The sequence below is a fragment of the Curcuma longa genome, chromosome 1 (genome assembly GCF_044706935.1).
Source record: "Curcuma longa cultivar G26 ecotype Majalengka, Jawa Barat chromosome 1, ITB_CL_G26_1.1, whole genome shotgun sequence".
Taxonomy (NCBI): Eukaryota; Viridiplantae; Streptophyta; class Magnoliopsida; order Zingiberales; family Zingiberaceae; genus Curcuma; species Curcuma longa.
This window is the reverse complement of record NC_133861.1, coordinates 5226123-5251324: the sequence shown is the minus strand read 5'-3', so window position 1 is coordinate 5251324 and position 25202 is coordinate 5226123. Positions and strand designations below refer to the sequence as shown.

The 25202-nt window shown below is 34.0% G+C and overlaps 1 protein-coding gene across 1 annotated transcript in view; it reads right to left on the bottom strand.

Annotated features, from left to right (window-relative positions):
• The window catches only part of LOC141840864 (tRNA threonylcarbamoyladenosine dehydratase 2), a 41502-nt gene extending 20382 nt beyond the window's left edge, over window positions 1-21120 (bottom strand). The window contains exons 1-8 of the mRNA XM_074728950.1: window positions 20947-21120; window positions 20702-20763; window positions 13785-13890; window positions 11518-11665; window positions 9227-9439; window positions 6088-6222; window positions 2555-2689; window positions 298-513 (exon numbers count right to left, since the gene is read on the bottom strand). Of these exons, the coding sequence (XP_074585051.1) occupies window positions 298-513; window positions 2555-2689; window positions 6088-6222; window positions 9227-9439; window positions 11518-11665; window positions 13785-13890; window positions 20702-20763; window positions 20947-21038 (1107 nt within the window). The 5' untranslated portion in view covers window positions 21039-21120. The remainder of the gene's footprint in view (window positions 1-297; window positions 514-2554; window positions 2690-6087; window positions 6223-9226; window positions 9440-11517; window positions 11666-13784; window positions 13891-20701; window positions 20764-20946) is intronic.
• Between the last annotated feature and the right edge of the window lie 4082 nt (window positions 21121-25202).

Sequence of the window (25202 nt, the reverse complement as noted above, 5' to 3'; positions counted from 1 at the left end):
TTCTATGATTTTATATTGATGGAATTCTCTTGCACTACTATGATAGTCAGTAATCTAAGTAAAAATTGGATATCTTTAGATCTATATCATACGGTTCTGAATAATATAAGCATGCCTTTGTTTCCCTCTCTCTCTTGCTGATTTTTCATTTATACTTTTACACTAAAATAACACTAAATCACCACAAAGTACATCATCCAATGACAAATTGACTGAAGAAAACAGAAAAATATAAATAAATGCATATGAACACCATAGCAGTGAATACTAAAAAGGTAAATAATGTGAATGTCATACCAAAACTTCAATGGAGGAGCCATAAACTGACTCTTCATGCTCAACAAGGCGGTTATGAAGAATCCGATAATGATCCAAATCCAAATTAACCACAGGTTCCATTTCAACAGACAATCCCGATAACATAGTCACAACATATGAGGCCATTATTTGCCCAAAAATTGCTGGAATAGTACCCAGAACAGGTATGATACGAACTCTGAAACCTGGCACTATCTGGCAACATAGTTTAGTTGATATTAGATGCCCCAACTAACTCCAACTTATAGCTTTAATAATGTACTGCAATCATCGTAATTACAACAAAGAGAACATATCTGAATGTCATGAAAATCTGGAATGTAACTGTCAAAATTTGATATTCTATGATCTATAATTGATAATCTTAATAGCTTAAGTGCAATATAAACAAAAAATTACAAATAATTCACCACTTCTAGACCTAAGACCCTATTAAGGCATATAAATGTTTTGTAATTTTCTTTTGGATGAAGTTCAAAAGTTTCAGAAGAAAAGCACAATCCAGAGAAAATGAAAACCTGTTTGGGATTAGGAAAAAAATAGCAATTTTGAAAGAGATAACAACTATGAAACCTTGAACGGAAACAAATAGTGTCATCTTTCTAGATCAAAAATTCTATTGTAAAAATCTTGAAATTGATTGATTTAATAATTTTTTCATCTTGAAAGTGATGAATGTATATAAAATCTTGACCCCTTTCAATGCATGCAAAAATATTTATCAAATATAACAAACTAGCATAATATTCATACAACGATTCTATTTTAAATTTTTTAGCATAATCAATTATATTAATTTATAGAAAATATAATATTTGTCATATAATTGAATAATTTACAACTCCAAGTTTGCATTCAAATACACCAACAATAAAGTATAGACTTTCTATTTTAGAGCAATGGAAAAAGAAAATCTGTTAAGAAAAGATATACAATATCAAAATTACTACAGTAACAGAGTTAAGATAATTTGTACAATAAAAAGTAAAAAATTTGAAAGTAATTTTAGCAAGATACAATCTAGATACAACATTAAATAAGTTGATAAGGAAACCAAATTTGATCAACAAACATTCAACTTGCTAAATATTTTTACTTTATTGATATCAATATTCAGCCAGATTTAATAAATGCATTCCATCAAGCCATACACATTCCTATGAAGACTCGATAGTAGCTTGGTTTAAGTATGTTGTCACAATTGAATGTCATTAATATCAAATAACATTCAACACAGACATTTCCACAACTTGGGAGAGCCCATCAAAGCCCACATTTGTTATTTCACCCTCTCATAAATCATTAGGAATATAGAGAAAAAGGACACTTAAATAGCCACAATTTGGGAAGTTCATTAAGAAAGGAAAGGAAAATTAGAAAGGACACTAATTCCAAAAAAACAAAAATTCTACAAGGATTTATTTGCCATAGTGATGCCTGCATCTGTTATGGTTCTTAAAAATTATAGAAAAGCAAGTAGACCTGACAAAAAAGCAGGAGACTTATTCATCCATCAATTCAAGAATTTTTCCTGTATGAGGAAAACATGTAGATGAAAATTTTAAAATGGGCTACTGAATAACTTTCCAATCTGGTAACATAAAGCAATCAACCATTGGAAATTGAGAGAAGATGAAGAGAGAAACCATATCAAGAGAGTGAGACCAATAGGGGATAAATTCGGAGGTCACGGGCTGTAAAAACATCTTCCTGTCACAAAATGGTTCATAGATTACTAAGATGGGAAGTGATTAGAGAAAATGGATGATGTTAAAAGCAAAGGGGATTATGAGGATTTAAAAGGATAGGGAAAGAATAGGACAGTTTTGTTGCCGGACAAAAGAAGGTAGAGACCACAGGAATCAAGGCAAGAAGATTGGGGCAATAATGATATAGATACAAATTGCAAGAATTGGGGGATAAGGCGATGATGTAAAAGATTTGGTCTCTGGTAACACTTTGATGATTACTAACTTTCAACAGAATTTTCAAAATAAAAAAAAAAACCCCTTTTTAAAAACAACTTTTAAAAATTAAAGTATTTGGAGATTTTAATGGTTACTTGGACGTTAAACATATTTTATTCACTCATTTCCTATTTATTATAAAACAAAAACTGAAAATTGAAGATTTTTGGATTCCAATGGAGCCTAATATCCCCATCATGCCTGTGACTAAAAACAATGTCAATTAGGTAAACAATGAAAAGAAGAGACTGCTAGAAGAGATTTCAAACCTGATAGTCTGAAGGATTTTCTTCTTCTCCAGTTAAACTTTTAAAAGGAAGCAACTTCATCTTTGGTTTCTCCAAAGAAAATACCACAGGTATTCCACCATCAATCCCATGGTCTTTTCTCAAACGGTATCTGACCTTTAAGGAAAAAAAGAATAATTTATTCTCAAACAATTTTAAAATAGATTAAAAAGGTTAAGAAATGCAAATACATTAAAAAAGATGGGGAAAGAAGAAAATGGCACATAATTAGTGCATAAGACTCAGCTAAGAAACTAAAACCATCATTTAGTAACAAGAACTATATGGGAAAGTTTTTCGTCTAGTGCTTTTGTTAAAAGTTTAGAGGAGCTTGTCTCGTTGATGACAAATTTAATGCTTCAACATTTGTATGTCATTATCATCCAGTGCAAATGAAAGAATTGTCATATTACCCAAGGTTTTAAAAAGTGACCTCACCAATCAAATATGCAATCTCTTACCATTTTAGACGTCAGATTGCATTGCTTATTACAATATGCAGTCCTAGGTGGCTCTTTGCAATAGCTTCCTCACCTAACCCCATCATCAACCTCAATCCTCTCCTCTCTTGTGCAACAGTCATCATCTAGAAGGCCTACTCTTATATCTATGATGCCTTCTTGATAGCTACCACCTAAGGACCCATCATATCTACCAAGCTCCTTGTAATCATGCCCTCTCCCTCGTTACCCTCAATCAAGGTTTAAAATATCGAGCCGTACCGAGGTTTCGATCCCAGACCGGAACGATACAATTTCGGTACCGTATCGTACCGTGCCGGTATAGTTTCGGTATTTTTAAAATATAAAATATATTAACTAAAATAAAAAATTTAATCTAAATATTTAAAAATAAAAAATAAAATATTTTTTAAAAATAATAAGCTAATTTTATGGATTTTATTAAAGCCTATTTAAATTATCCCGAACTATAGCTAGGAATTGATTATTAAAACTTAATTAAATCCTAAGTTAAAAAATAAAAAAATCAAAAATCGCGCATCGCGCGCTGCCCGCGCGCGGAGGCGTCGTCGGGCCCGGGCGTCGCCTCCGGTGGCGTCGCCGAGCTCCGAAGGCCTTGGCCTCGCCGCACCCAAGCGACGCCTTCGTGTTTCCCGGCCAGAATCGCGGTGCCGGTGCCGGTCCATCGGCGGAACAGTAAATTTCGGACATATCGGGCGGTTCGACTCGGTATTTTAATCCCTGCCCTCAACATCACCACCATCAAAAAAACCATGGGTGAGATATTAATAGTAAGCACTATTAGTAGTTTAATTGTGATCAGAAAAAATGTGTAGCTGCACTTAGCAAAGCATTGACAAATTGGATAATGACAATGTTCTTAAGTGATCACATGGTATGGCCAAGAACCTTTTTGGACTTCAACTTTATCTACAACTTATCTGCATACCTAACAATGAACTCTAGAGAGGTCGGAGGACTAGTTGCACCAAGATGAGCACTCTTGTTGTATACCGAGGTTTAATTATGGAGTATTAGGATATTGGAGAGTTAATTGAGGTGATTAGCAGTATTTATGATTGAACTGGTATGTGTATAAGCTAATTTTGTGGCACTTAGATCTAATTTGGTTTCAATTTGGAGGGAGAATAGGTCGACATTGATTTGGGTTTCATCTGGTTCAGACTAAATTTAGAGTTTTGGTTGAACCAATGTTGAAACCCATCTGAACCAGTTTGATTCAGTTTGGTTTAGCAGATTAGGTTGGGTTTGTCAACAACGTATATATTAAAACCCTCCCCAACTCCTTTTCAATCACACAAACCGCTTCCACCAATTCTCACTCATGACACCACCTCCCTAGTTGAGATCTATGGGTGAACCACCCCATTTTCCTAACTTTGAAACTGCTTGACTGCCTCCCTCCTATTTCAAATAGGAACTGTAGAAAGATTGCTCCACAGTTTCAGCAGTGAGTGTCGAGTTAAGTAGAAATTGAGGTAAAATCAAGAAACCTTCCCACTTTCTCATGCTTTTGGGTTCTTTTAGGAATATATTATCATTCTGTTGTTTGTACATGATATCAGCTTATTGAAAGGTAACAATTGAATGATATGATTAGTGTTTAGACAATAACAATCTTTTACTCAAAGTATGCTCATCTACCATTGTGTAAGGATTTATTCCATTGAATTGGGTTTCCAGCCAAAAATGATTTGTCAATGAGAGGACAAATCAAGGAGATGAGCTTATTGTATGATTCTTTTAACCTATGTAACGTGTTGTGTTGCCTTTAAGATCTTGAATGCAATAAGCGTCGTGAGAGGTTGAGGGATAGTGCAGTCAAACAAGCACTTTGCATGCAACAGTAACAAGAACAACCACTACCAAATGTGCAAACTGTTTTGGATTTGATCATATTGATCATTCCATCATTGAACATGATGAAACCACTATCAAATGTCCAAATTATTTTGGATTCAACCAAGGTTTAAAATTTTGAACCGTGTTGGAGTTTCAATTTATGATCGGAACGATTTGATTTCAATTCCGCATCATGTCATACTGATATGGTTTCAATACTTTTTTAAAATATAAAATATATTAATTTAAAAATACTTTTATTAATTGATGTTTACTATTGAGTTATATTTAAGATATTGAATGTTGAGCTTAAATTTTAATATTATCTCATGAACTATTTGATGCTTATTGAGTAAAAGTCGATTTAAGTTTAAATGAAATCACTAAGTAAATATGGTAGGATCAAATAGGTTTAAACTAGATATAAACTAGATTTATTTTGATTAATTTAAAATTAAACCAAATGTATATGTAGAATAATTTAGTTCATTAGTAGTAGTATATTTTATAAAATCAGAAATTACATTATATTTAATTTCTTTTATCTTTCTTAATAATCTATCTCCTGCACTTAAAAGTTTTTTCTCTATATTTACTTTGTGGACGAATAAAGAAGGGAAAAAGATTTTTTTTCTCCATCCTTAAAGAGGTTAAAGAGATTTTTTTCTCTCTTTACCATCGTGGACAATTGGATGGGGAAAAATTAATAAATGGAAGGAAAAAATTAACGAGGAAAACAATAATGGATGAAAGAGGAAAAAATTAAAAATGAAAAAAATTAATAGGGAAAAAGAATTACATATTTATAAAATAAAAATTTATCTAAAATTAAAAATTAAAGAGATAAAAAAACACAAGGTCACTGCAGCCACCACAAACCTCACGAGGTCGCTGCGACTCGCGGAAGACTCACTATGCCACTACCAATGTCTATCGGTGAGTGAAACTGTCGGTGGGTGAAACAATAAATTTTGCCTGTGTTGATTGGTACGACTTGGTACTTAAATTCATGGATTCACATTGATTATTCCATCATTGAACATGAAGAAAAGTTCATGTTGACAATAATACCAAGACATTTGATCTTCCAAATGAAATAATCCTTGATTTTGTCAAATGTGAAAAATAATAATAATGGATAAACCTAAAAATAAATCATAAGTAGAAGAAGCATGTGAAGTATATTATTACCGCTCGAGACAATGGGTCATTGATTGATTCTCTCAAGTCAGCAACACGAATTCGCGTTGGATCAGCTCTAGCACCAGCACCCATTGCTGAGAGAACCTTCAAACCTCTGCGCACACAAGCAGCAAGGAGAGCAACCTGAAAGATGACATAACCATCTAATAAGAATAAAAAACCAGAAACCAAATCTCAAATTACTGAGTAGAAAAAAGTAATTTTCATCCTTTAACATCATGCAAAGCTAATGCATAAGGACAAAATTGTTCTATATTGTTCCATATTATCTTTGAGATGCTAAGTGCTAGTTATGTTATAAAAGCTTATCAAATCTAAATGTGAAGGCAATCTTAAGTTAGTGCTCCAAATCTTTCAAGTCAAACAAATACAAAGATTCCATCAAGAGAACTTGTTTATCCATTAATCTTAGGCATTGCCCTAAGACCAAGAAGAGCATCCTAGGCCACTCGTGGCCTCCATCTCGCTCTGAAGGGAGGCAATAAAAGCTTTGTTTCTTGCACCACATAGAACGTCAAGCACCTAGGCCCAAAGTTGGGTTCTCAACCTCACTACTCAAGAGACATCATCGACTACTGCTCATAGAGAAATGTTTTACCTCTACACTTAAAGTTTGTTGCCACTACGGAGGAAAGGTGCATTTTCTTCCTAGGAGGTGTTTCAGGTGTTTAGGACTTGTTCATTTAAATGAATAAGTTAAATATAGATGGATGGGTGGATGGACTCCTATATCCATCAGTTTGATTGTTCAGTTGGACAGATAGATTGATCAAAAGGGATAAGTATTAAAATTCTATTTTATCCCTAGGTTTTGATAAGCCCAAATCAAGCTAACTGCAGGAAAGACGAATGTTGATAATTCCTATAGCAAAGAATATAAGAGGGGCTTTAACCTTCACTAGGGGATGGGATTCAAGAGGCAGAGTGCTTTCTAAAGTCAGAGTTATTCCTATATTTCCTACTACTTGTGTTGATTCTTACTCCTTTGGATATTACATGCACGAGCAATTATGATGTCTTTACTTATGCACTGAGCAAGCTAACGCAAAAACAAAGTGTGAGGATTTATCAATTGTCTCTTTCATTTATAGTTTCAATGAATGTCGAAGGTCAATTTAAATGTTTTATTGGATAGGTACATAGAGCTATATCACAGAAATAATATGTAAAGATAAAACATGTAGCGATAAGATAATATTTAGTTGGGAAAATGCAAAAAATTAAATTTAGTGCATATTATTTTTCTATTGCTTCCTACCACCATTTCCATATATATATATATATATATATATATATAGAACCCATTATATTGGTCCTTCTGTCTTCCACTGATACTTATGTAGGTATGCAATGATTAACACTTTTTATTAGGGTAGTATGAGATGAGGTTGAGTCAAGTCAAATACTTGTATACTTGTATCATCCACTTATATCAATTCAATTTTTTAACCATATCATCTCAATAGAAAGGGAGCCTTGGCACAATGGTAAAGTTGTTGTCGTGTGACATTATCGTTACGGGTTCAAGTCGAAGAAACAACGTCTTGCAATGTAGGGTAAGGTTGCATACATAAACTCAATATGATAAAACCCTTCCCTAGGACCCGCATTGGTGGGAGCTTTGTGCACCGGGCTATCCTTTATTATCTCGATAAATTTTTCTTTAATTTATCATCCAATTGGAGTGCATCTAATTGCAATCGGATATTGGAATTTGTTATTCTATCTAATTTAATTACTATAAACATCCAACTTAGCATTCTAATCTCTCCTATAATATTCTTTTACATCTTACTTTCTAACAACCCGATACTTTGATCCATATGATTGGCATGTTGTACCAGGATCTTATAAAATTTCCTTTTTTGCCTAGGCATCACATGAAGAAGCTTGCGGGTTTCACAAACATGATAACAATTGTCGTGATCTTCTTTTTATTACTAAAATTTTCTTTCATCAATTCAATTATAGTCTTACTTAGTCAACCTTTAATTTTCTAAAGTTGTTCTTCACAATTCAAATTTTTTATTTAATTTATTTACACGCTCATCAATTAACATAATATATTCTACAAATAAATACACAAAAACATTTATTTTGAACATAAATGCATTTATCTACCACTAGCATAAAAAGAGCATATAACAAATCTTTAATAAAAATCTATAGTCATACAAAAATCATTTGGCACTCTCCCAATAACTCCAACACTAATAACTACATCCATTGTTTGAAATCTCATACCGTGACAAGCGGCACAATCGAATCCTATCATTCCAATAAATTAACAAAACTCGATACTACTTGATATATGCATTGTCTACTATGTCATTGTGTCAATCATGTCAATCGTGTCATGACAACACTCGACATTCCTTGGCATAATACATCACAGGTTAAGATGAATTAAAATAACGTTGTAATTTTTAAACTTCTGCCCATATAAGAGAATATTAACATTTTAGATAAAACACAAATTTTATGACGAACATAAATACATAGGTGTTTTATCTTCTTTTTCTTCTTTATGTTCATCCTTCTTTAACCTCCAATTTGCCACCAGCACAATACATCAAAACCTTAAATAGTATCATTCAACTCCAATACTGAAACTCTAGCACGACTCAAAATTTTATTCCTTACTACATCACCATATATTTCCTTAATTATAGTGTATCTTTCTCTAATATCTACTACAATATATGTCATGAGACTGTCATTAATTTTACTAAAATCAGTATAAATCATAGGAAAATATTTCATTATTCAGCATATTTTCCAACAGTTGTCACATTAAAAAAAATAAAGTTTTGTTGATAATCTCCTAGACATGAAACCATGTTAATTCCAAAGATATTTGTCTCGTATCTTCTACTTCTAATTAAGTAGATTTTTATAAGACCTGCTAAAACCCCTACTCGCTACCCAACTTCTCCCCTCCCAACCTAAGTCCTCCCATCAAACCTTGTTACATCACATTGACTCCTGAAACCATCCTACTAACTACTACCATCAAAAGTAAATAGATTAAGCAGGAGTGAACCAAATATTTGAGTAAATCTAGTGCTGATACATGAATGTGAACTTTATTGGTTCACAGGCTAACCCTTTTGCTGCAAAAGAATACCTTGGTGTCAATATTGTCGATGCAATCAAGAACAAAGTCAGGGTAGCCTGACAGAATTTCTTCCTCAGATGATGCATCATACATCTGAACTTTTACTTCCACATGACTCTCAGGGAATACGCTTGCAAAATGCTTTTGCAGACAAAGGGCCTTAGGGGTTCCAACATCCTCTCTGTTGGCCACAGCATGACGATTTAGTGATGAAAGTGACACCTAAGACACAAAGGCGAGATTGTTAGATAAGCCATTGGAAAATATACTTTTAGATAAATCAAGTCATATGAGCCCAATCATCAATCAGTAACATGAATCAATGCCCTCTCTTAAACTATATACAAGTCTGCAAATAACAAGCTCATTTGGATCCATTTAACTTATGTTAAAGACTTTAAAACAAAGTTAGCAATGAGTGATCACATTCCGACATTTCATTGACATAAACTGAGAATCAGGAACGCAGGATAGATAGGAAGCCCAACTGGAGTTAAGCAATATCCCATTCAAGGATAGATGAATGAGTAGTTAAGGTTTTTTTCTCTTTCATTTTGTACTTCCCATCATTTAGTCATCATTGAATTTGAATGGATGCAAGAAAAATAAGCTATCTTGGCACCACATTCTTATAAAGTTCAGTAAATTGATACGAATTGATTGAATCATTCTTAAATAATAATAATAAATAAAAATGTATTGGAAATTCATGACAGAAATAAAGTATAATAAGATTTTACCAACCCCTGAAGAAGAAGCCTTTTGACAACCCTTGATTGTGTTTTTCTTGACCACACAATGCTAAAATATCAGTCACAATTTAGCGCATAATTAACAACACAAAACATGCTGCCTAATGTTTACATAGAGTGACCTACAGCACCTAATTTTTGTACAATTTCAGTCAACTAAAATCCAAGATCCATCGAATTTGCAGTTGAATCAACTGAACACTCCAGTCGAACAAATCATCCCTCGGTCGACTCAATCTGCTCGAGAATCGTGACTATACTAAGCTTTCACCTCACAAGCCGACATGAAGTTCTAAGATCGGACTTGACTGCAGACTACGAACAAAAATAAGAAGGAACCTGTTGTTCCTCAGTCAAAGGCTCTTTACAACCCAAAGTAACTAATCCTACCCATATCATTCCACGATATTGGCCAAAGACATGAACTCGAGATTATAATTCATACATAATCTCTCACTAGTCATCAAGTCTTCATTTGTCATAGCTTTACGTTGTCCGAGAGTCCACCTCTCATCATCTTTAGTCTTTCAAATGCATCAATCCATCCTTGATAGATCACTTATGTATTCCAACTCTTTAGTTCGCCTCTTATCAGTTCCTTAATCGTTTCAATCATTCGAATGTGTGAAGCTTACTCCAGATTCGCTAGGTCACCAATGGAGCTCTCCTCGTTACAAGTCATCAAAGTTCTCGACTTATCAACTGCTCTATGCTCCTCTTCCTAGAGTGCAAACCATAATCACCTTCGAGACAATAACTTTTCTTTTCTTTGTCTATTCCATGAACCAAACACAACATTAGATATTATTGTAGTCATGTGAAAGCCCACTATATATATATATATATATATATATATATAATATATATATATATATATATATATATATATATATATATATATATATAAGATATTATCATGATAATGCATGTTCATGATCTCACTAAATTTACAACTTTAGACAAATAAATATATGGAAGTTATATTAATTTATCTAAAACAATAAACAAGAAAAATTAATTCAGTTACATGCTTGTTTTTTACTTGATCTTCTGCCAAGACTATTTCTGTTTTGTATTGGGTTTTCTGCTGAATGTATGTTGTTCTAGATGGCTTAAATCATATGTTGCCCTGTTTGTACATCCATGTTATTGACCAATCCTAGAATGCCAAATCTGTCATTTTGAAGTCTGAATATTGCTAGCAGCTTTATTTTATTTACAACTATTCTTTTGTTTCTGTTCTGCCTGTGATCTTTGCTGGTCTGACCAGAAACAAGTCGGCATCCAACACTTAACTGGCTTAAAATTGGGTAGTTCTCACTTGAGATAATTTTTTGAGTTGGACTAGGCTGGATAAACCTGAAAAGAATGGGGTAATAAAGAGCGTAGTTTTTGAAAGATATCAACTGCATATTTCTTAATCTTTCATTTATTATTCTGGATTGGGACCTTTTTGCAGGTGCACTAGTTGCTATCTTAAGCATACAATTGTGTCAGATTGTTGAAGCCGTCCTAACCAGGAGTTTTGAGAAACATGGAGAGGGGTACCTGGTCAAAATCCACAAGAAGGAGCCTGCCAATACCAGATCGCAAAAGCATGGAAGCAGCATGACTACCAACTCCACCAAGACCAACAACAATAACATAGGCATCCGATACTTTTCTTTGAAACTCAAAACCAAAGAATTGGATGTTCCTGAAAAAAAAAGGAAAATGATCCCACTCAGAAAGAAAAAGAACAGAAAATATGTCATGCATCAGCTGTGTACTAGTCCTAAATGAACTGAAATAAGAATACGATGCACCATCCATATACTGGTACAATCAAATTGTACCTTAACCAACCTTATTTTAGTACTAATAGTTAGAATGAAGTAAATTAGCCAGTTATCCAAACAAAACATAGAATTTATCAAAATATAGATTTTTCACTAATCCTCTGTCCATATATTAAAAGAATTAATCTTATTGCTGAATTTGTGAGCACACTTCAATTATGTGATTAAATGAAGCATGTTAGCTTAACTAATGACACAGCAAGAGTAGACTGATTGTGACAATGATTACCTTTTCAAAATTATACCCATGCTTGCAACTGATTCATGCATTATCAGATTGATTCTAATAAACTGATTCAATATGAACCTGCAATACGAATGAATATTTTCTTTATGATCATTAGTCCTTACTCTTCTATTCATGACCCATGATTATACTCTTGAATATGATTACTGTTCTTTTGAACATTTGGTTACTTTCAGTCTTTCTTAGCATTGTTTATTAATTTCTTAAAAATCTGTTTATATAATAAATTTGACTTTATCACTCAATTTAAATGCCTATTTAACTTGATGTTTTTTATTATTAATTTAACATTATATTTGACTTTCTGGTAGAAATTCCCACACACTCATCCACAAAATGCAAGAGACCATGTATGTCAACAGTGGTACCTTTTTGGTATTCAAATTGTCATAGGTAAGGATGGGAATCACTGTCCTTTCAATTATGGTAAATTTGTGCCACTACATCTAGAGTAATAGCTTAATCTGTTATACTTCTTTTTTGTTTTTTTTTTATGTTGACTATGGCTCTTGTTAGCAAGGATTGTGATTGGTTTGCCATTGGATAAAAGCATGAGAAAGGTGGTACGAAATGTTGTTCAAAGTGGATAATTCTCCTTATATATTTGAGGATACTATGTTCTTGATTATAACATCTCTTTACTTGATCTTTGGAAATTATTATTGTTTGCCCAAATTTATTAATCATTTATGTTAAACTTGTACCATATCAGCACCAAAGATTGTTGGAGACATATTATCTAAATTGCTTCTGTATTTGATTTCTATACCTCATTATTTGAAATCTTTGCTTTTAAACCTTATGTTTGACCTTATTTAGGAGAACCTCACTTAGAATGTCACTGGTATGTTGCAATAATTTTCGTGTTCTAACAAGAGTAAATATGCAGAGCAAATGAATGGGAGGAATTCTAGATTGATAGTTGATATGTATTATTCTGTTTATGTCAAAAGAAAAGGATGCTCTTTTTGATAATTTGTAACAACGATTTATACACGATATAATTTTTACTGTTACTTCATATCTGAGCATAACATTCATATTTGCTATAGCAATTCAATATGCAAAAGATGGAAAATAGCTGAGCAAGTTAAAATTAATAAATTTGGAAGAAAACCACCTTTTATCTATTAAGATTGCTTGAAGAAATCTTAGCATTTTAAGTATAGTCATGCTATGTTAGCACAATAATCAAAAGTATATTTTTTATTATAAAATTTCAATTAACCCAAAAAATGGCAACATTTTTAATCATTCCTTGTATTTTTGCTTGTCTCAAAGTCCTTCCTTAATTTTAGATACTGATTTCAATTTGATTCTTTACCAAGAAATTGTAAATCCATATTTTTTGGACAAGATGCCGAAAGCATAAAATCATTCTCAAACTTTCCCACCATTATGGACATGTGGATATATTTTCTTTCTCATATTTTAGGAGAGAAGAGATTCGTCTAAACAAAAAGAACTAGGGCTCCAAATTAAGGAAATCATAAGTTCAAGGACTAATCTGAAAATGAGGTAACTTAGGAGTGAATCATATATGTAGCTTACTATCTACTCATTGTACCTTTTCTAAATAACCAATAGTTGTACGAGATGCTTGACTCCCTATCGTTCAAAGTGACAAAAATAAACTTCTAATTTTTCTAGTTTCCATGCACAGTTATCCACAGATCTAGTTTATATGTAGCAAATATGTTTCTTGACTGAATCAGAAAATTAGTAATCACCTTGTTAATTGCTCAGATACTACCTCATCTTCTAAATCTAATCCATGCAAATTCTTTAGACTATCCTGACAGCTAGTTCTGCATCCTGCAAGTGTTTTTTTATTATCTGCGCAAAGTTAAGATGGATAAAGGTTAGCTGACATTGAAAAATGTGATGACAATAATATCTACAGAAGGCAAAAAAAATACATGACATAGATTATAGAATTCAGATCATACAGGTCAAAAGATGCAAAAAAAAAAAAAAAACCACGATGACAACCAGTCTTATACTAACCTGTATGACATAATGTATGGTTTGAGTACTAAAATTGTGCATTAAGAACCTCTGAAAGCAAACCTATTTTAGTTATCCATTATAGCATCAGTACATCTCCAAAGAATAGTCCATGAATGAGCTAACAGTCTCAGTCAAATGTCATACGTGGATGCATCATTTGTCTCTACTAAACTTTATTAGTGCAGTGTGTACAATCAATCCTCATTCTTTAACAAAACTGATCAATTTCATTCTGCTCACATGGAGCACGAGAAGAATATAAGCAAAAACAAAATACAACATGCTGAAATGAGAACCATACAACACATGCTGAATTTCAGAGTTTGAATCCATCCATACCAGTATCAGTGCTCCTCCTCACTACAACCATGCAAGAAGTGTTGTCACTACTTTCTAGCTAAAGAGGAAGAGCAAGACAAAAGGAGGCGGATGGAGTGAAGATGGCATGAAAGTTAGAAGAGGTTAGGAAGAATAGAAGTACTACTACAGTTTACTACATCTGTCAGTTCGTAATTCTCTATTCTACATAAACATTAAATGCCAAATAGACCTCTCAGATGATAGAGTTAAATGCAAAGATTGAAAATTATTAAATTTGGAGACATTTTAGTTTCAAGAGATGTGAAAAGCAAAAAATATGAGTAGTGTTCCTTATTTATCCAATGAAAATTTGGGAAATACATGTTCAAGAATATAATAGCTATTATCACACATATATTGTAACCCTCTAATTTAACCTCACTGAATGAGCCATATGCTAATAGAGGAACTTTGTAAGCTTAATGAATTAGCAACTGTTAATTTAGGTTTAAGCATTGTGGACTAGTTGTTAGGCTTTCAAGTTAATAGTTAATTCATCCAAACAAGTGGTGACAATTGATATCAAAGTAGACCGAGGGGCTATGACTTGAGCATTTGGGCGTTGTCAGGACATGAAGCCTTAAGTGGAGGGAGATCATAACACTCCATTTTAGTGCCCATACAGCGAGTTGTAGGCTAATAGAGGAGCTTTATAAAATTAGATGAGATAGGTATTATTAAGTGAAGCTGAAGCATATTATGCCAATGGTTGGACATAGCAAGCTAATAGGTCAATTCTCTTATCTATCTAAGCAGGTCAAGACAATGATGTAACACCTATTTTGAGAGGAAAAAAAGGCAAAGGCCTAGTTGGAAATTGTAAAAGCTTAAGGTTTTTTGGCAAAATTGCCAGTTAAATCCCTAGCCTCTTCTCCCTACCCTTGCTTCATCTCCATCGATCACCCAAAAACATCATTCTTCCCTTCTCACGAGCTTGGTGACTCGATCAACAACCCATCCCCCATGTGACCATGTGACCAAGCCCATTCTCAATCACGCAATCAAGAGGATCAATTTACCACTCATATAAACTTCTTCCTCCCTGTGAGATTCAGTAGCCTTAGTTGTTGCCAACACATTCTGACTTCAGCTGCAACGATGATCATGAGAAAAGGTCATCCTCACCTAGAAAGCTTTTGTTGTCGTCATCACTCCCTCCCCAAAAGAGTGTCAAGTGGTTGCCTCAAGCAATCAATTGGTTGAGAATTGGTTGAGGATTGATATTTGTGAGAAAAGGTTACCCGACAACACAATCCCTACACATGCCTCTATTTAAGCTAGATGAACGCGTTCTAGCTATCACTTCTTTGGGCATCTACCAACGAGCCCTTTGTGAAGCTATTAACCAATATTGGATTGACCATCTCTTCCTAACTATTCTTTAAACTTGAAATTACTAATGATCATAGTTATTTAAGGTGTGAGATGTCCAAAAGCTTATAGGTGTCATGGGGCCCGAGCCGCATGGCCCAAGGTGAGATGCATGCCTTACCGAAATAAAGCACTCTGGGTATAAATTTTTACAATTCAAACATATATAGGGAATTTCTACCAAAATATTTCACTAACAAAACTATTAAAAAAATAACTCGGTGCACGAAACTCCCACCAATGTAAGATCTCGGGGAATGGCCAATTGTACACAGCCTTATCTTGCTTTGCAAGATGCTATTTCCGAGACTCAAACCCGTGACCTCCACCTCTAAGTCACACGACGGCAACTTTACCGTTGCGCCAAGGCTCCCCTTTATTAACAAAACTATAGTCCATAAAATATTAAACAATAATGTAAATATAAAATTCACTAGCAAATAAATACGTTATACGCATAATTCAAATTAAAGAAAAAAATTTCAAATATCTAAATCATCAAAATCTTCATCATCTTCCTCAATCATATCATTATCAACATCGCCAGATGTTTTAGATTTATAGCTAGCTGAATCTTCATCAATTTCCTCAATATCAATTTCTTCCTCCTCTTAATCAATAAGTTGACTTGTAGAAGATCTTCTCTTAGTTTTTTTGATGTTGTTGCCCTTACTTCTGTTGAAGAAGATGAAGCTTGAGATCTAAAACTATAGGCATCTTCACCAACTCTAGAAGCTCATGCAACTTCACTCCAAGTCAAATTATCATCATCAAATACTAAATAATTTGCATCTGTACATCTCGCTTCAATGAAGCGAGAAAAATCGCACCTGTCTCCTCTCACAAAGCGCGCGCTGAAGCAGACTTCTTTCAAGCGGTGCGCCTGGGTCACTACCAGGCACAAGAGGCTCGCTTGGCTGCGCCTAGGTGCAAATAGGCAAGCGTCTTTAATAACTATGCTAATGGCATCCCATAAAGGGTAGCCCGATGCACGAAACTCCCGGGATCCCAAGGAAGAGTCTATTGTACGCAACCTTACCCTGTTAATGGCATCTCATAGGAGGATAAATTGTTTTAATGCTTGTGGGTTACAACCTTAGAAGGTTGCATATTGTTGAGCATTTGCATGCTTTGTGGAGTTTAGTGAGTAATTGATAGTAAACTTGGACATGTCCTAATAAATATAAATTTTGGGATATTGTGATATAGATAATTAGGAAACTATATTGCATGATAATTGTACCATAAAAGACATTTTCTAGAAACTACAACTTCCTAAGTAGTCAATAGTCTTGACACCTAAAGCCTAAAGGTCAAATAGAACTTATATACTTAAATCGATAAAATATGGGATTAAAGAGTTTAATCACTTAAGGACACTATCATTATCTGCAATATAGAGAAGGATTATTGAATAATTGAAAGTTAACTAACCTAATCAAAGAGAAGGATTATTAAATAATTAAAAAACTATCTTAATCAATTAACTAATAGTTATTTATTTTAATTAATTGATAATTCAGTTGAAATAAATTAATGTGTTAATTTATAGAATAATTATGAAATAAAGGATTGATTTGGATAATTAAAATTTAAGAGCTCAAATTGAAAATTAATTAAAAGGGTGGTAAAAATTAAGAGCCTAAATTATTTTAGAAGGGTGGTAAAAATTAATTTAGAGTAGAAATAATTTTAAAATTTACAAGAGTTATAACATTTTAACAGATTGAGAATCTTTTTTATTCTAAAATGAGTTGAATGATTAAAAATTTACTTCCTAACTAATCTCTACTTAATTAGATCTAATTTATCAACCAAGATTAAAAGTTAATTTTTGTAAATATAACCTAGGATTAGATCTATATAACAAGTAATCTCCAACCCGAGACACCCTCTCTCTACATGCCACTATTGTCAATTGCCAACTATAATGATGTATGGGTGCACTAGTTCATCCCTAATCAAATACTAGTACATCCACATTATAACAAGAATTAAAATAGTGTGGATGACATAAAAGTCAAGCAAAGAATTGTGTGACTTCCACAAGGGAAGAATGATTTAGTTTCCTCCTATTGATGTTTATACAGTTAGAGAATGGATGCTAAAAAAACATGCTTCTACACATGAAATGCATTCCCTCTTTGTACAATGGCAGTGTCACAAACATGCTACAATATGCACACGTTGCAACAGTCCTAAACCACACACATAATGTCAATTGTCATGGACATGGTCCGCAAGTTGGTTGTGTCTAGCATTAACCACCACGATCGATTAGTCAAGTGGGTCGCGAATGGCATTGATCGTTAAGGCCTTTGTTCGTGCACTAAGCATCCGAGGCATCGACCATGAGAACTTTATCGGATAGAATCATACGAGGCATCAACCATGGATTTAAATTTCATGTCATGTAGATCAGCACAGGCGGAATTTACTTTTCCGTCCGCCGACCAGCAACAACATCATACCAGCACCGCCACCGTGAGGTCATGGCGGCCTCGCAAGATTGCAGAGGGTGTCGTGGCCCCGCAATAGCCCTCAATGGGGGCGCAGAGTGTTGTCATGACCCCACGACAACCCTCAGCGAGGGCCCAGAGAGTACCGCAACCCCACGACAGCCTTCATCTAGGGCATGGAGAGTGTCATGACCCCAGGATGGCCCTTAGCGGGGGCGCAAAAGATGTCGCGACCACGCGGCGGCCCTCAGCGAGGGCGCGAAGGGTGCCAAGACACCGTAGTTGCCCTCCGCCAGGGGGCAGAGGCTGCCCTCTGTGCAGGCGTTGAGGTTGTTGTAACTCGCGGTAGCCCTCCTCCACGGCACGAAAGGTGGTGCGGCCCCGCAACTACCCTCCACCTGGGCGCGTTGGGTGTCCGCAACGGCCCTCCTCCGAGGCACAGCGGGTATCGCGACCCCACGACGGCCTCCGTCGGGTTGCAACACTTGCGACTGCTACCACGATTTTTTTAAGTTAAATTTTTATTTTTAAAATAGGTCTGTTTTATTATAAATAAACTATTAATTACAAAACTATTATATAGTTGTTAATTATTTATAATAGTTATAAGCATAATATATTATTAATAATAGTAACAAAATATTATGAATTATTTTAATTTTTACGATAATTTTTAAAATTAATAAAATATTTTATAAAATAAATTAAAACTTTAATATATGTTGAAAATTGAATATGAATTTAAAATAATCTAAAAATTTTCTAAAATATAATTCTTAAACATTTCAAACAAATTTTAAAAAATTAAAACTTTAAAATACATACAAAAAATAATTTAAGACTTTTAAATAATTTTATAATTATCTTTAAGCATTTCAAATAATTTTATAATTTTAGATTTAGTTTGAATTTTGAGAATTACTTATTTTTTTAAATAATTTTTAAATTTATACCTTTATGTAGCTGTTGCAAAATTTTAATAGGCATTATCTAATAAGAAAACATTAAAATATGAACTCAACACCTAAAATATAACATCAGTAATGAGAATATATAATAATTAAATATTAATAAAAATAATTTTTACTTAATATACACTTATATTTAAAAATTAAAAAAAAAATATTGAAACCATATCGGTACGGCATAATATAGCACCGTATCGTTCTGGTCCGGAACTAAAACTTCGGTATGCTTGAAATTTTAAACCTTGGCATCAACCAATCACGACTTCACTTGCACATTGGCCTTTTCACACAAGGCTTCAATAGTGTGGAATTCATGAGTAACTTGAAGTGGCAATCGATGAGGACTTCATCCACAAGTGAGCCTAAGCAGCATTGACCATCACATATTTAGTCCACTAACTAACCACACAAGGTGTCGATCGTCATGACCAAGCCTTTTGCATAGGCCACTCAAAGTGTCGAGTGTTATGCACTTATGAGTCAACCTCCATGACTTGTCTCACAGCTAGTCATATGAAGCATCAGCCACCGCAACCAAGCTTCTTGCACAAGCCACTCGCAATGTCAACCACCCCGACTATGTATTCTTAGAGGGTGTATGGGAGTAGCCATAAAGAATTTAATGATAGAATGACAATTAGAAAGAAGGAAGACAAAATTAATGAAAGGGAGATTGATTAATGAGAGAAAATAAGGAAATCTAATGAAAGAGATGGAAAATTTATCATGATGCTCATAAGTACCACTATCCAATGTCATTGTGACATGTTACCCCAGCTCTCAAGTCATCAAGTTAGAAATTGCACTTTTGTGAGCAGTGTGACCTTGCTACTTTTTTCTCTAAGACAAAGTATGCAGTGTTAGTGAGAAGACCAGCCACCCAAGTGGCAATAGTTAAGACAATAGTTAAAATTAATTGGCTGGGAAGATATAAGACAAAGGAAAAAAATTATACTATCAATCTTCCCAATTATCTATCTTCTCATATCTATCTTCTTAATCTACTTTTCTCAGACAGAGCAAAGCCAAGCTTAATCTTCTCTCAGTATGTATCTTCTTAATCTACTTTTTTCTACTAGATGGAGCAAAGTTAAGCTTAATCAAAAATACTGGAAAGATGAGCAGAATAACCTGGTCGATGTCAGATAATTTGGTATTAGCACTGCTCCATGTCCAGACTGAAGTCAAAACCTCTCCACAGCAGGCTGTTATGTGCAAACAGCACCTGTCAGGAGTGAACTTTCACCTAAATTGGTGGGTTTAAAGTATTTGCTTACCCGATCAGTCATGTTCAGTCTGTTTCTATTTGACAAAGTTACTTACTTAAATCATGCCAAAATTAAAGTTACCCGTTTGGCATCACTATTATGTGCCTTGCTATGTCGACTATAAACAAGAAATATGATCTGAATAGCATTGTGAATATAGTAGTAAAAGCGACCAAAACTTATAATTGGGACCACATCAAAATAAACTCACCGATCATGCCATTTTGTGCGTTAAATTGGGAAGAAGATCGACCTTTCTGTTTCTCCTCCTTTCTGCACAACCAACAACGGAACTATTGAAGAAAAAAAATATTTTCAAAGATAAAAGACACTGATATGGCATGATCATGCCAAATAATATAGATTAAATAAAACAAAACTCAAAGGAGTAGACTTTATATAAAAAAAACAGCTAGTAGCGGGCATTCACAACGACGAAAGAATGCTCAAACACACCTAGAAAGAATCCTAAGAAGCGCGAAGGTGCAGAAGGAGCCAAGGAGGGTGCCCGTTCCAATCAGAAGCCACTGCGTCGATCTCTCCGCCATTCCCAAGCCCTGTCTCACCCAATGCTCGTGGTTTTAAACCCTAGTCTCCTAGCGCGGCTGGGGAAGGGAAGGAGTGGGAGACTTATTCTATATATTACACATAATTATAAATTGTTATATGTTATATAGCATATTATTAAATAGTTATATATGTATTTGTTATTTACTATTATATTTTATGGCATTTTACGCATATCATGCTTTTAAATTTATCAAATTACGTATTTTTTTCTAAAATCCCCTCCATCTGAGCACGTTAATCTCACACATTCAATTGCAACTTTTCGATTTACCTCTTTATAGATGATTATGAGATCGACCATGTGAGATCGTTGGAGACGTAGATTCTACCTTTTTGCTGAAGTTTGAACTCACGCGTTCCCTTGACCCACCTAAGCCATTGAAACAAATTTGAAATCTAAAAAAAAATAGATCGCATTCTATAGGATTGAATAACTACGTTTTTTTGTTTTTGCCCAAGGCTACGGTGCAGCAATAAATCATCTCTCAGACATCAATCATAATTTTGAAAAATTAACGAATAAATTTCTCTTAATGAGTAATTGACCTAAGAACGTTTGACTGAAGGGTCACTCGTTGTGAATACTTCTCGATTTATCTTTATATTTGATAAAAAATTTCTGTGGGATCAAATCGATTACCTCAAGATTAATTGACATAAATTTAATACTTAGAGCTAACTAAAAAAATAACTTTTTATCTTCAAATAAGGTTGAATTTTTTTTTTTTTAGAAACTTATGGTTAAGTTAAATAGCATATGAAACTAAGATTTGAGAACATGATTATATTTAAAAGAGGTTCAAAAAATATATTGATATTGGTTTAGATTAAATTCGATAAACTTAAGTTTATTAATGAATTTTGATCGTAGAACAGGATCTAAATTTTAAAAAATAAATATGGTCAAAATTGTGAGAATACAAGAATGCACTGACATTGTTGTTAAGTGAATATGAAAGCCTAAGTGCATCAGTGAGTATGTGATAAAACTACATAACGCTTAATTTGTTTCAGAAACTCACAACAAAATAAAAAGAGTATGGAACCAAGATTGAAAAGGTATGGTTATATTCAAGAGAGTTCCAATAATACATTAGTCCTAGTCTAGATTGAATCTGATAAAACTAAATTCATCAATAAATTTTGATCAAAATTTATTAATAATTGTACAAGATTCAGATTCAAAAACTTACTAATGATTATATAAGATAAATTGAGAAAATTTGAATAAGGTCTGAATCATAAGAACCCCAAAAATATGTGTTATTATTAAGTAAATATAATAAGGTTGAGTTCATTAGTGACTTTGACGCACATGTAAAATCATAACTATCACTCTAACTTAAACTTTAACAAAATATCAAAATCACATGCAAGCTACATGCTTAGGGCATGACTATATTAACATAGTCGACTCAACCTAATTCCAATTAATTATTTTATCTAACAACAAGCCATATAAACTTGATTCCAATTGACTAATCTACATTATCACATATGTCATATGATGGTTGTTGTCTTCCTCTACCAACAATTTTGTTTTATCTATAATCAACAATCCGATTGATTATCTATTTGACTATTTTAGTCAACTCCTAGATAGAGAGCAACCATTTTTCACGAGATAGACCTTCAGCGACTACCTAGTTGACTTAATTTATACTAGTGGACTAAATTTACATTCAGTCAACTACACTCCAAACATAAACCTTTGTTTCTAAGTAGAACATCCTAGCCAACTACATTATCAACTCAACAATCCAATGTTGATGCAATCATGCCTATGAGTTATAATTTTAATGATTGACATTAATAAAGCTTAGAGCACAATATAAAAATCTCACTTGTGCATCAAGTATGCAAAAAAGTCCTTACAAGTAAAAAGACATGATGTGAGGCAAAAGGAAGTCCAAGAAAGTCGAGAAGCGAACTCTTGACGAGAGAAAGTCCTTACAAGTCAGAAGGTTGGATGTAAGACAAATAAAATCCAAGAAGATCAACGATCAAACTCTTGACAATAAAGGAAAGAACGAGCGCATCACAGATTAGATACGCGAAAGGTAACTTAGATGAATGCAGTAAAAACCTCCATCAGTCGACTGATTATAATATCCAATCGACTGATATGGGCATCAGTCGACTGATACTAAGTTTTTTAGCCAGATTTAAAATTTCAGTCGATTGATATTCATGTCAGTCGAATGTATTTTAGAATCGACTCAACTGGTCCTTTACATCAGTCGACTAATTCTGTTTCGGGAGTAAACAGAATAGAATCGACTCGACTGATTCTTCACATCAATCGACTAACGCTATTTCGAAAGCAAATTTAATAGAATCGACTCGATTGATTCTTTACGTCAATTGACTGATTCTATTTTAGAAGCAAACAGAATAGAATCGACTCGACTGATTATTCACATCAGTTGGTTGATGCTGTTTCAGAAGTAAACAGAAGAAAATTAATTCAACTGGTGACTCGATTTATCCATAATAGTCGACTGATACATAAAATCAGTCGATTGACATTTGAAATTCGATAAAATCAGACACGATTTCAAAAGGTTCAGAAGTCGTTATTTATCGATGACCAAATTAGTCTACTGGTATGAGAAAATCAATCGACTGATCTCAAGAGAAACTAAACATGTTTAAATGGTGAGAGTTAGTTGTTGATGGACACTGTTCATGTCATTTTACTTCAAGTTCTCTTGCTACAGTGCTGAAGAATCCATCTGGTGTTCCACTACATAACTTGGAGCAATTTCTAAAATAAGAAAAAGCAAATCCATCAAGATCATTGTAAAATTTCTTCTTCTTCTTCTTTGTTGTTTTTAATTGTTCTTAAAAAATTATAATCCTGCTATAAGAGGGTTTTTCTACCTTCGGGATTTGTCCGAGAAGGAGAAGATTTAGTGAAAGTTGTGAGCTGAGAGTGGATCCTTAGATTAGTCACCTCAAGGAGGTGGATACTAACACTACAAGAAAATCGGTCTTTATTGATGAGTTAGGATTTTTATATACTTTATCGATTCAATTTTGGGTTCTTTCATGAAAATAAATTGCTTAATGATTTAATTTGATTATATTTGTGGTATATTGCATAATTTGAGGCTTGATTAAAATTTTCATGATTTAATGGTGAATTTTGCATTAATTGAGTTTAATTGGTTGTAGGGCTCAAATTGAACCAAGATCGAGCTCAACCATGATTGAATCGAGCCAAGATTGACCCAATTGATCGATCCAACTTCATGAATCAAGACTCAAGTTCGATTAGGATGGAACCCATGCGAACCGGAGCCAATTTGGAGCTAAATTGAGTGAATTTGGTGGAAACGGGCTAACTCAGACTCAAGTCAGGCTAACCGAACCCACTGCTACAGTACCCTAGCTTTAAAGAGAAAGCTACAGTGCTGAAAATCGCGGTTACTGTAGCACGGGTACTGTAGCAGCGCCGTCTTCCTTCGTTTTCTTCGTTTTTCTCAATTTTTTTTCATCGGAAGCTCGGATTTCTTCATCCCAATTCGATTATCGGATTCCAGAGAGCAACCACGACCCTAGTTTGGCAGAAATTGATGGTGATTTCGTCCGGTGGGGGTTTCGCCGGAGGAGTCCGTTTCGCCACAAATTCCAGCCGGTTTCCTTGGATTTAATCCACCGGAGCATTCAAGAATATTAAGAGGGGTTCTCCGAAGGTTTTTGATGGTTCCTGAACTTCAATGTGCAAGCGATTCAAGGGATTTTCAGCTGGAACCTTAAATCTTTGTTTCGGCTCTGTTCGGCGTGTTTCTGAGGGTTTCAGAGCTGCATCGATCAGGAGTTGAATCAAAGCAGTTCAAGCTTGGTTCGTGAGAAGCTAATCTGGGATTTCTGGTCTCTTGATCGGTTCTTGTGTGACGGCAAGAAGAAATCAGTTGAGGGAAGAATCCGAGCTGCCGTTTTATCCCTGTTTTTGCCTGTAGTTTTGTTTCTGTCAATTTCGTTTCTGAACTTCATTTCTTAGAAATATTGTTAACTTGGTTATGTGGTTAATGATCAGTTTTGTTTGAATTTAGATTTGCTTTAAGAATTGCTTGGCTTTGTGTTAACTTTTTGTTCAAATTTAGCCACAAAAACTTAGCCACTGATAACCTGCTCAT